This window comes from Maylandia zebra, linkage group LG18 (genome assembly GCF_041146795.1).
Source record: "Maylandia zebra isolate NMK-2024a linkage group LG18, Mzebra_GT3a, whole genome shotgun sequence".
Taxonomy (NCBI): Eukaryota; Metazoa; Chordata; class Actinopteri; order Cichliformes; family Cichlidae; genus Maylandia; species Maylandia zebra.
Window position 1 is genome coordinate 6,496,491 of NC_135184.1, and position 13,232 is coordinate 6,509,722.

At 40.7% G+C, this 13,232-nt stretch overlaps 1 protein-coding gene and 1 long non-coding RNA gene across 4 annotated transcripts in view; one reads left to right on the forward strand and one right to left on the reverse strand.

Moving 5' to 3' along the window:
• The window catches only part of LOC101486930 (uncharacterized), a 217,470-nt gene that overhangs the window by 27,892 nt on the left and 176,346 nt on the right, over positions 1 to 13,232 (forward strand). The gene's annotated exons all lie outside the window — the stretch shown is intronic.
• On the reverse strand, positions 12 to 7,991 carry LOC101486264 (Krueppel-like factor 6). Its single transcript, XM_004565531.5, has 4 exons — positions 7,673 to 7,991; positions 4,879 to 5,461; positions 3,807 to 3,930; positions 12 to 2,895 (listed from the first exon to the last, which is right to left on the reverse strand). Exons 1-4 carry the CDS (start codon positions 7,772 to 7,774, stop codon positions 2,844 to 2,846), a joined length of 861 nt encoding a protein of 286 aa, XP_004565588.1. The 5' UTR covers positions 7,775 to 7,991; the 3' UTR covers positions 12 to 2,843.

Below are 13,232 nucleotides of genomic sequence, written 5' to 3' on the forward strand. Positions count from 1 at the left end.
AAACACACGTGTAGAACCAATAGTCTTTTTATCCATTTTCCAATAAAAAATACATTCATACAGAAACTATTTTACAAAACAATTTCAAATGAAAAAATTTCATTATGCCATAAAATGAACAAAAATAGAGCCTCATATTTTCCATGTTTATCCAATAAAGATTCTCTAGCTAAAGATAGGGCATCTTTGCAGGTCAAGTTGGGGAAAAAATGACATGGCAAATAAAAAAACGTAATACTTAGTGAACACCAGAATTCAAAATTATTACAATTCAAGTGTCCAGAACAATTCACGTCTGAAAGTACTTGTTTTCTTCTTTTTTTCCTCTATTAAACATGATAGGCCACGGGTCTAGGCGATACTGATGTCATTTTAAAATGTACATTTTTTTTTCTGACTTTATTTTTTTTTTTCCCAAAAATCAAAACAAAGATGTTACAGAAGCAAATGAAAGGAGTATGGAGTGCATCTATTTTACAATAATTCTTTAGCCTTTTATCGTTCACATTTGGAAACAACACACTGCACTTGTTTTTGGTCCCACACCTGTTCAAAATAGAAGCTTCCTTACAAAATTCTCGTAGTTTACAATGTAACATGTCTTTGTGTTTCTCAGTGTAAAAACAAAAATAACATTGCAGACAAATGAATGTTCAACAGGTTCACCGGAGACGTGTTGAGTTTTAACAAGGCTACCTGTGATGTTGACAAAGTGAGACATTAAGTAACTGATGAATGAATGAATGTTCTTTCTAAAATGTTCCATCTGTCATAATTTTTGTGTATAATAAAGCGGCGCCAAAATATTTCTACAAGTGGAGAAAGTGGCCATGAGATTATCCACTTGTGCGCTCATCTGATTTTTTTTGTTTCAGCTCACTGAGAAGTGTGACGAAGTCATGTTACCCATGTTGAAACATGAACATAGTGAAGTTGGTACAAACAGCTTGTCCTTGTCTCAGCTTAGGTTACCAGCACAGACCTCTAGCTCTGAAACACAGCTCAGCTGAACTGGTTGGACTGGTTTTTTGTACCGTAAAGTCAGATTGTGGGCTGTTAAAACTAGAACTGAGTAAAGACAATGACTCACCTTGGAGGTGAGACTTCCCGAAACATCCAATATCAAACCACTCTCGTGACTGAGAATGTGGTCAATAGCCTACTTTAAATGAGTCATCCTTTGCTTTTGAGAGTATATGCTTGACATAATGGACCCAATGTAAATGTTGCCTTTGCAGTAAATCTTGATTTGCCACTCTCGGTGGCTGACCACACAACATTTCATGAGAACGTGCTTCCAAGACTCTGTACCTTTGACAGCAAGTTACAGTTAATCTGAAGTGCATCCACGCAATCGTATACTACATAGTAGTAAATCAATATAAAAGTGAATTGCTTTTCCAAGTTCTCCACAATTCTGTCTCAGATCTGGATAATTTTGAAGACTATGATTTAGTTCTGAAATATCTATGATATATTTAACACAGACGTGTAAATGGCAGTCATTATGAAGCTGATATAGTTACTTTTGTTTTAATATTCAAGAGTTTAGAGGAGTTTGTCGCAAGGGAAAAGGGCAAAAGGTGCAACTGTATGGATCAGAGCCTTTATAAAGCTATTCAATAACGCACAACTGCATTCGCAATGGTCATTTGGTGTATGTGTGTATGTATAACAGAGTGATCTATTCAACAGGACAAGGCCACTTACATAAGGCATCGGTAAGGTCAACAGTGCATTTACAGACAGAACAAAAGAGAAAAGCAAAAGTGAAGAAAAAGGAAGAAAAATCCCACAATCAAAATATTTGCAAACAGTGGTATCCCCAACTTATAAAGAGAATGAAAGAAAAATATGGCAAAACAAAATGACTGCCTTATGTGTTTTGTACAATACTATGATACTGAGTATTATGAAGGTAGCTGCTCTTGAATGGAATTTTGTTGTCCTATAAGGTGAGCAACACATCCCCAGATCCCATGCAACTTCTGATATAATGGCAATAACTGTGCACAATTGTTGTTGTTTTTGTTTTTTTCCTTTTAAGATACAAAGCTTACACAGTGGAAAACAAAATGAGCTTTATAGCGTGTATGTTTTGAGACAGGCTACGTAATACATTGCACATTTAATAGCTGCACTAAACAAAACAACCTCCCATTTTTAGACAGGGAGCTGTAGTTTCACCTCCAGGCAGAAAGGGGGCAATCTCTATCCAATCAGCCCCACTAAACTACCCCCCTACTCCTCTCCACAGCTGACAGAATCAGTCATGACAGACAGAACTTTTTGCTTGCATTCATTCTTAGAGAGACAACACATAACCCTCCCTCAAAAAGAAAAATAAACCTCCCGAGTATAACATCACCCTTGCTATGTCATTCACTCGCAGTTCCACAATGCAAGCTCCATCCACTCCATAAAGCCAGCACAGGCATCCAGTTGCAGGCACTCACAGTCCCCATGCGCACAGGCAAACACACTGTCAGTGGAGGAATGGCACCCCAACCCCTGGAGTCCCAAATTTCTCCAGGAATAAAGCGTTGAACACCATACAGAAGAGTCTCTTCCCATCTTCTCCAGCCTAGATCTTTCCCATATTGGAGTCTCTTTTTGCCCTCCTGCTCCTCCATAAAAGCCTTTCAAGAGCAATCACCACAGCGAGGTGTTGGAGGCACTAAGTATGGTGCAAATAATAGCCTGCGTTGCTTCATGTTTTTCCACTGACTGGAACACGACGGTGCCCCTGTTAACGCTCCCAGGACACACCGGCCTCGCTGATCTCCACAGGTCAGGACAATTAACCCGAATCATCCCTCAGAGCTCTCAACATGAAGACCATCTTAGATGTGCCTCTTCATGTGCAGCGCCAGGTGGTCAGAACGGGAGAAACACCTAAGAAGAGAAGAAAAACATCAGATCCAGCCACTAAACTGAAGAACTAAACAAATGACTATAACTTGTTGAAGGTAATAAGTTGCTTATATTAACAACTAACTAGGCTACAATGACTAAGTAAAATGCTTCTAAATTCAACTGAATCAGTTAATAGACCAAAAAAACCCCGAAACACTGTAATAAACAAAGCTATCACTTCGGCTGCAGGAGATGAAGGGAAAGGAAATGAAAAATCTCATTTTTAATTGAAGGAGAATGTTCACACATCCATCCGAGACGCTAATCAACACAAGAACCCTGGGGTGGTTTGTTAACATGTGAAACCAGTGAAACAAACAATATAAAGCTTCTTTTTCACCCACCAAAGATGCTTGTTGGATTCCATTTAGATTAAAGTACCTATGGCTATGCAGCCAATTTTATTCTGCTTGTTTGGTATTGGATACTATTCGTACTCTCTGTGCTATATAACATGAACACGTGATAGATTGAAAGAATGGGCTCATGCCTCCCCCTTCCACCTAGTCCCTTATCCCAGTCTGTATAGGTTTGGCTGATGTTTTAAATAGCGCCCTGGTAGAAGAGACCCAAACTTCACGCTGTTCAGTCTCATCACACTCCTCCCATCCATTGTACTCAACTCTTTTTATCCACCCCCTTGACCTCAACCATTTTCATCCTTAACCTTCATTCATCCCTCCCACTAGCATGTCATTTTGATAAACTAATTTGCTGCTTTCTTTGTCAGTAAAGAAATGCTTGGCACTCAAAATATAAAGAAGGGGAGTAGTTCTTATGAAGAGGGGTTAAATTAATTTACAGCACTTTGTTTTGAGAGGCATTTGCTATTGTAACAAAAAAAAAATGTGACTAATCATGGTGACATATGACAATAAAAACCATCTCACCTGTCGCAGTGACTGCATTTAAATGGCTTTGCTCCAGTGTGCTTCCTGAAGTGTCTGGTGAGTTCATCGCTTCGTGCAAAGCGCCACTCGCAGCCTTCCCATGAACACCTGTAAGGCTTCTCGCCTACAAGAATGAACGTAAAGAAAAGCAAAATATTAAAGCCAGCCATGTCATTTTTCATCTGAGTTCAGAACCTTGCATTTACTTAGCTATTCAAGCAGCCTCTGCAGGTTTACCAGAGAGTTAAGAATTTCTAAATCATAATATGAATATTTTAAACTACAATTTCTCAGATATACAGCCAATATTTACAGTACAGGAGGTAAAATAAATATGATCCTGTGCAGGTGGTTAGCAGATTAGGCTGACTACTGTAAGATGAATAGAAAAACAACCTCGTGCCTTGTGGGCCTCAAGAGCTGTGGTATGCAGCTGTAAGAAGCTGTTAGAGTAGAAGGCTTATGTAACAGGGGGCGAGCTACATGAAAAAAATAGAGACTGTTCCTAATGGTCCTACAGACCATTAACCATCATTAACCATGTGGCTAACGTGGCTGGAGAACGATGCTAGGAATGTGACTTCCTCTGCTAATGGAGGGCCAAGCTGTAAACAGCCTGGCAGAGGTCAAAGGTGACAAGGGAAACTGCTCACATTTGAGCCTCTAACAAAACAGTGCAAATGTCAGATTCCCATAATGTTTCACTCTCTCTCTCTCTCTCTCTCTTTTTTGGGAAGTTGTATGCAAATGAGCGAGTTTCGGAAGCTTTTCCCATGGTGAAATCTGAGAACTGTTGATTTGTTTTCAGGATCCACATCCTCTGGGTGCTACTCGGCCACAAAAGAACATCCCTCCCCTTCGCGTCTCTCTCCCTCTCTCACGCACTCCCCGCCTCCCTTTGCCCTGCATGAAGTCACGTTCCTCTGTGTGAATTAGGTCATAGTTGAGGGCATTCCTCCTGACAAACTATTCAAAGTATGTGGGAGTATTTTTTTCAGAACTTTGAGCAATAACTCAGCGCTTCAGCTCGGCTATCGTCACTTTTGAAAGGCTCACTGTCAGGCCAGTTTACCTGTGTGTGTCCGCTGGTGTGCTTTGAGGTGCGAGCTCTTGGTGTACACCTTCCTGCATCCGTTGAAGTGACACCTGTGCACACGCCTCCTCCCGTCAGGTGATGCCTCCCCGCTGGTCAGACCTGACCTTTCCAGGCTCCTCTCCATGCCCCCAGCCCTTATTTTCCCTGTTGAATGCATCACTGTCTGTATCCCAATCCACGTCTGGGCTACAGAGCCCTCCTTGCCGAGCTCAGGTGAGGATGGTGGTGTGCTGATGATGCCAGAGGCCACGTCATCGCCGTTGTCGGCCAGAATATCAGTTAAAGAGCTGGAGGTGAAGTCGAGGGTAGGGGAGAGCTCCTCTGAGCTGTCCGAGGCCTCGCTGCTGGCATCGGAGTTGAAACCACCAGCATCATGGTTCTGGCTATCCTGATTGTCTTCCTCCTCCTTAATGTGGGTGATCTTTGGGTCCGACTCACTTGACTTGTCCCCGCAGGCAAGCAGCAGCTTGCTCCACAAGTCTTCCTGGGTCTCAAATTTAAGGTCTGTGGCTGAGACGTAAGGCTCGCTCTGGAGGTATCTCTCCAGCTCGAGACATGTCTGTGTAGATGAAAGACAAGATAGAAATGAGTTCAATGGAGCACAGAGCCAAAGGCGTGTAACAGAACTCTTACATTCAACCTGAAAGTCCTTAAAACCACCAAAAAAGACCATTTGTTTTTACAGGAAACACAAGACTCCGGTATTCTCCTCTGCACTGTATTTATTCTAAGCAGCAGCAAAAAAGGGGGTATGCTGTGACACTGTAACATCACCAGCCCTGTTTCTTCTCTGCCTGCAGGAATGAAGTAAGACACAATGTCCTATGCAGAGGATAGTCAAGTACACTCTAAGTGTGTTCTCTGAGCCCATATCAGGGAGGATTACAAGCACCACATTTCCTTCTGAGAGACTGCAAGAACAAGGTGCTCTTACCCACGAACGCAGGCATGGTTTGAATGTGTGTAGGTGTGTGCAGAGGTTGGTCATGAAATTTACATATGCTACAGAGCCCCCCATTGGGTTAGGGAAGTGCTTGTAGATCTTTTAAATCTATCAATTATTCAACATAATGTGGATTTAATAATGCATTTGGAGGCATTGCTAGAAATAACATAGCACACCAGGGACTGAGTGGAGGGAGGTCTGGTTCATGGGGGTTCATAAAAAGCCTGGCATGAATACTGCAACAGCCACTGTGGATTGTGGGCCTGTTTTCTGTGAAAAGGAAGTGAGAGAGCACTTCCTTAACCCTCTGCAGTCAGCAAGCACAGGCCAGATACGAAGGCCACAAACAGGCCTGTGCAGTTTCCTAATGAAGCAAATATAAAATTACAGCCAAATGTTATTATAACAGAACTGACTGGAACAGTGGCAGCCAAAGCTTGAGGAAACCTGGATCCAAGAGGTCATGGGACAAATACATTTTTCGGACTTTTTCCAAACTCCTCCTAAAACGATTTATTCCCTTAGAGAGAAATTGACATTTTCCTAGTTGCTTGGAAGTTTATAGGGTCAAAATGAAAATGAAACTATCCGAGAGGGGACTATCCCTCTTTGGCTGATCTGGTTACAGGCAGCACAAGCATCACTTGACAAAACGCTAAAATAAAGGAAGAACGACAAATCTCACCAACAACATTTTTAAAATATTATAATAATACCATACTGAATAAATAAAGCTTATCTAGAGATGGAGGATGAGATGGAATAAAATTAAACCACAGGTACCAGGCAGCAACTACAAACACCTTTCGTGTGTGTATGTATATATGTATGTATATATATATATATATATATATATATATATTCTAAAAGAGGACTATCATGGGAAAATCTTCGTGTCTTGGGAATGAAAAAGAAGGCATTGACTTCATATGTTTCTTGTCAGCAGTGCTGGATAAATCCCAGGCGAGCTTTAAATGCCTGAGAGGGCGACTTGGAATGAAGCCCGGCCATATCTGATAGACGGGGAGACAGCGAAGACTGAAGAGTAAGGCCAATTCATTTCCCAATCTGAGCAAGAAGCGACTTGTACCCTTCCCGTCACTACCAGTGTAAAACTCCACTGTTTTGTCAACCAGGCGGCCGCCTGGTCGAGCAACGGTTCAATAGAAACCAGCCTCTCTCTTATTCTCTCTCTTTCTGACAGTCTGTCACTCTCATTTGTATGTGTGGGTCCGTGTGACAGCAAGAGGGAGTGAGCGGCAGGCAGAGAGAAAGTCAGGAGGAGGAGATACGCGCAAAGGCGCACGGCTCGCCATTCACTCGCTAAATCTGCAACACGGCGTGTTTTTCATTTATCACAAACCGATGTGCCTGTATAACCTGCATGCCTGAGTCCACAATACGAGCAAACCACCACTGAACAACTGTGCGCGCGCCGTAGCACCAGAAAATACTGTAAAAGTACAACTAATTTAAAGCATATTTTATGAAATGCGCCAAAAAACTAAAGAAGACACGTAATAAGTCTGCATTTTTACAAACATACTAAAAAAATACTGATCTGTCACGAGGGGAACTTGCACCATTTCCCCTATAACCGGAGGCAAACCAAGTTTTGAGAAATAAATTTATATTAGCTGCATTACTGAATCAAACGCGCGCTCACATTACATGAAACTACTCTGACATTTGCCAGTCGGCGCGCAGCTGTCACTTAAAACAAGTTTCTGGAAATTACGCACTCTGCTGGCACTTCACACATGAGCCTGTGGCACTATCTGTCAAACTGAGGAATCGAGTGTTTGGAATCAGTCGTCAGCCTACCTGCTGCCAATACTCTTCCAGAGATGGTAAAGCTGAAAAGTATCCAGTGTCGTGCACAATTTGGAGCTCCTGGAAGATGCTACACATAGGGATGACATCCATTTCACTCCTGAGATTTAGCCACAAGGATAAGCGAATTCAAGCTTGTGAGGAAACGAAGCCTGATGTGTTCAGAGAGAAGCTGGAGTCTTAGCTGTATTTGCATGTATACTAGTCTGGAGTCGTGCACTTCCAGTGGAGGTTTTGAGCGTGAGCGCACAACACCGAACTCTGCAAAAGTCCGTCAGCGCACTGTAAACTTCCCCCCCGATTCAAAATTACAGGCAAACCCACCCCCATGTGATTACATTACGTTACGGCACGTCTACCAATGGGCTTGCAGGAACTTTACAAAGGCCTACCAGACCACTTCCGACCAATAACGAGCGAGAGCAGAGTCATCCTGTGTGCCGTGATTGGTGCAGAGCTAGAAGCCTCTCTGGCTCCCATTGGACTAAATCAGCGCTATTTTTAGAACCGTATATAAGCGAGACTCTTGTCTTACCACAACGAGGAAGTTGAGTTTTCTACTGATTCGACTCTGAGCGTCAGCCGCTCCGGATCAGCGGCAGGAGAAGCGTCCGTCTCTAAATAGACATGGCTATCTTTATTTCCTCACACACGCACTAGTTACTCTCGTTCTCTTGGCGAGTTGCGCTATGAATCATACGAGCGTAAGTCTGTAAAGAAAATTGCTCTCCTGCCTGTAAAACGCAAGTTCATGACAACAATATTCAGACGCGTCTGCAGACTCGGGGGGATCATCAAGAACCTGATCAATTTCTGTGCTCTGTGAAACAAATGTGATAGACTTCATCTTTTCATGGCTGCCCAGAGATCCATGAGCATTATTATGAGTCTCTCTGTGACAGTGTAGACAATTTAATAAGCTATTAAGTTATAATAGAGTTGCCATAAAGATGATTATTCACATAATGCTGTGCGGGTTATTGTAGTGGCAGCAGCTTGAGGCATAGCGTGAGGGACAGGTTAGATTTTGCTGGGAATGATGCACATTGGCAGGCGCTGTGTGCGGATGTGTGCGTTTTAATGTCAGTCACCTGTGGCTCTCTTAAGAGCGTACTGCTTTTGCAGGAAAAAAGTGTATGACTGTAGTTGCTTGTAAAACCGCATCAACTTATTTCCTCTAGAAGGGGGAAAGTAGAACAGGTTAAAAACAGTGTTGCCACCCATGGTGCATGGTGAGAGTTCCTAATGCAAGACGGCAATATACCTCTACTCTAAAATGACACGTTATAAATACATTCTGGCACACTCCCAGAAATATATTTACCTCTTTCACTCCTTTGAATGTAAATTGCTTTGCTTTCCCACATCTCTCCTCCCAGAGATCAAAGAAACATGAATATTAATCTGTGTTAATACATGTACAAGTTGGTATATGATGAGATTTATGTCCTCCTTGTGTGCTATGCTTCATGCTTTATTATGTTGTTTGCATAAAAACTCAGTTCATTAAAAAAAGTCCCACAGGTGATAATTTCCACGTTTTGAAATACAGTTGATAGAAACTATAGCTTGTGCAAGAATTTGACTTTTATTTTGTTAAGTAGGGAGTCAGATTCCTCATATCCTGTCAGCAAATAAGGTTAACTGATACTTAAATCACTTTGAATGTGTCCTCTATCACTCCAAACACTATGACTAACACTGAGCTATCATTAAGATTATGAGTGCCTAGAATACTGTATACAGTAAATTTGAGCAAAAATTCATACTGAATTACATAAGATGCGAGATTAAGTTAAAGTTAAGCAGAACAACAGTGGCATTGACAAGTTAAAGGCAGGCGATGTGACAAACAACATGTTTGGAACAGAGTGCCATTGTCTGGCACATCGGCCCGGTCGAGCGCCTCCACAGCGGAGTCTCTTTTGTTGAGCTCTCGGCTGTGGCCACATTTGCAGCACTCAGCAGCATCACATTTTCGCATGAGTCTGTGGGTTTTATGGACAGATAAGACTAGGATGGGTGCTCTGTCATGACATACATGACTAAAGGGAAGCATCACTGCAAAACTTTCAGGCTGTAAATTGGGACAACAGAATTTACAATGTTACAAACCATAAAGTCAGAACACTCTGATTATTATTACATAATTTTATAACATTATATGTTTTTATGCGTATATGAAAAATGAAGTTAGAGAATGGGAGACTGACCTCTTAAATATTAAGTGATGAGAAACTATGGCCCATTTCTTTACCCTCAGCTCAAATATACCAAGATGTTTAAAATGTGCACGATAAAAGTTACAAGAAGGTTTCCACACAACAGAGGCATTTACAATGCTGTGAAAAAAGTATTTGCCCCCTTCGTGAGTCCTTATTTTTTGCATATTTGCCACATAACATAAAAGGCTATATGTGATAAAGTAATTACCCCCTAATTGCTCCCCAAACTCATTGACTTGATGTCCCACCCTTGACAGCAAGAACTGCAATAAAATGTGTGTTGTAACTGGCAATGAATCTTTCACTTTTTCTGCAGATGGATTTTGACCCACTCTTCTTTGCAAAATTGTTTTAATTCAACCACATTGAGGGGTTTTCAAGCATGAACAGCCTGTTTAAAGCCATGCCAAATCATACACACATCCAGCTAATCCAAGTAGTTTGAGCTTTAGGGTGCAAATTAATAGCCAGAAATTCTCCTTTAGGATTTTCTGTTAGACAACAGAATCAATATGGCAAGGTTCCGAAGCAGCAGAACAGCCCCAAACCATCACACTACCATCATGATATTTGACTCTAGCACAAGGTTCTTTTGATGAAATGCTGTTTCTGGACTCAAACCTTCCAAAAAGTTCAACTTTTGTCTCATCAGTCCACCTGATTTATGTCAATGACTTGTTTCCAATCTGTTCTTGAGTTTCTTTACATTAGTTTGTTTAGCCTGCTTTAATTTATCAGGTTGTGTTTAAGTGATTTACTGATTGAGCAGGTCTGGCAGTGATCAGTGAAATAATGAAATTGAGCTCAGCTTCCCAGAAAATTAGGTTAATCATAGTTAATTCAAGATTTTATTTCAAGTAATTGAAACAATTACTTTTTCCACATACAGCCAAGTAGGTTTGGCTAGCTTTATTCCCTTAATACCGTGAACAAAATCCCATTTAAAAAAATAAAAATAAAAATCCTTGTCTAAAATAAACACTTGTTTGATGGTGTGGAACATGTAAGTGTGAGAAATACGCAAATGATACGAAAGAGGAAGGTTTCAAATACATTTTCACAGCACTGTATATAAAATGGAATTAATCAAAGCTAAGCTACCACAGAATAAAAATGTAACACTTGTAAGCAGTTTGTGGCTGTCTGGATGAAGGTGCAAAGACACATCTGAACGCAATTTTCTTAAAAAGCTAACAGTGCCTAGCTTGATGCTAATGATGCTATGCATTGAAGAGAATGCTAATTGGCTGGAAAGTTTGCCTGAACAGGGAAAGAAACAATAACAGAGGTCACTGTGAGGAACAAGAGTAAAAAATAGATTATTGGACATGAGTAGTGTACCAGAGGATGAAATTGTAATGATGATGTTATGAAGAAAATAGAGAAGCAAGAAAAGCATATATCTCTAAGGAATAGAGAGATGATTAAACTTGTGTATTAACATCATATTTAATGTAAGTGATGGTAGGGAAATACCAGTACCTTAGAGCAGTGGTGCCCAAACCCTGGGCCACGTACTGGTCCGTGAGTCATTTGGTACCAGGCTGCAAGAGTTGAGGCTCGGGTGTGAGATTTATGGTTTTCAGGGTTTTTATCGTTAACTCGGTTTCCCTGGGTCTTTTCCCGTGTTGTAGTTGTGTGTCTTATTTTGAAATAAATAGTTACACGTTACCATAGCGACCAGAGAGCATTAAGGGGCAGAGAGGAGGATGTTACTCTCAATGTTGTTGACGCATTTCAGGAGGACGCTGCTAGTGAAGTTACACAATTACACAGTGAATTCGCGTTAATTATTATCTTTACAAAATACCACAGTTTTTGTCTTTGTCATATCATTTTATTTTGTTGTATTTATCCACGACACCTTAAGGCCAGTCCGTGAAAATATTGTCTGACATTAAACCGGTCCGTGGCACAAAAAAGGTTAGGGACCGCTTACTTGGAGTATGTATCCGTGACCTGATTTATACTACTTAGGTACTATATATTAACTGGTATTACATATGGTTTCTGTTTTGTTTTACCAAGGATGCACAGTTTGTTTTTAATATGCTGCTGTAAGCAACTTCTCTCTGTTAAATACAGCTTGGACCTGCTGTTTCCATCAGCAGCACAGCATAAGCAGATTTTGTCTGCAGACTGAATATATTCATGTATCATTTGCATGTAGCATGAAAAAGGGATACAAATTATGTTAGAAATGCATTTTCATTGAGGGGAAATTATTATTATTTTCATTTGACTTGCATTAGTTATTGCAGTTGTGGCTTGTATGGAGCATGTTTTTCCCTTTATTGTACATTGACAATAAAGAGCTATTCTATTCTGTTGTCCCAAGAATGCAGTACAGTCACAACGTTTTAAAGTGACACTTTTGCTGTCATAAAAAACAAACAAAAAAAGCACTTCCTGCATGAAGTCTATATTTATCGTCTCTGTAGATATGTCATCAAATCAGATTCCTGCCAATTTTTTGTTCTGTGTGGTGGACGCTGATGCAAAGAAAACGAGTCATATAATTACAGTTGCCATGAGTTATCTTGGCTGCAGTGCACGTGGGATGCTGATCTGTGTTAGGATGAATCCATAGCAACAAAATATTGGGCATAAACAGCATGCAGGCAAGCAGCACAGATACTATCACGCCATCTATCCTGTGTGTATTTGAATATTTATCTGTCCTATGTCTCAACACTTCATATACAATGGCTTTCCTACACGACACTGGGCAGGTTTGCAATTACGTAAACGATGCAAACAATACTGGTTCAGAAACGATTTATCAAAAATATCACATCACATGTAAAACAAAGGGTTTTCCATTTTTTCAGTCTACACCATAATTATTATTTTATTTTACACATAATTTTATTGACAATAAGACATGCTGCCATTTCTTTTAACACAGCTAACAGCTAAGAACACAACTTTGTATTCATACCACATGCTGCAAACTGAATAAGCAGCCAGTACATGACACAGGCCACAAAGTCAGGTCTTTTTTTAAAAGTCTAACCATAGACAATGACAGGAATCAAGCAGAGAAAACAACCCATTGCCTGTTTTGCATCCACTACACACAATTGAAATCCTGCATTTGGAAAGCATGCCAAAAAGTGGTCACTCACTTTTAATTAGCTGTCCTAAAATTCTATGCACAGCAGATAATGGCCAGTTCTTAATTTGCAAACAGCGTCTGGTGCCTGATTAGAAATCCATGGCTGCAATTAGGCTAAAAAGTTTTGTTGTTGCCATTAGGAAAGAAAAGTCAGATAGCATAATAACAAATGACAATGATTTAGAAGCCGCACATGTTGTGTCTGCGG

Coding starts and splice junctions, on each gene's coding strand:
- LOC101486264 (XM_004565531.5), bottom strand. CDS start 7,774: ATGGATGTCATCCCTATGTGTAGCATCTTCCAGGAGCTCCAAATTGTG. Junction 5,462..7,672: donor TGGAAGAGTATTGGCAGCAG/GTAGGCTGACGA, acceptor TCATCTACACAG/ACATGTCTCGAGCTGGAGAG. Junction 3,931..4,878: donor ACACCAGCGGACACACACAG/GTAAACTGGCCT, acceptor TCATTCTTGTAG/GCGAGAAGCCTTACAGGTGT.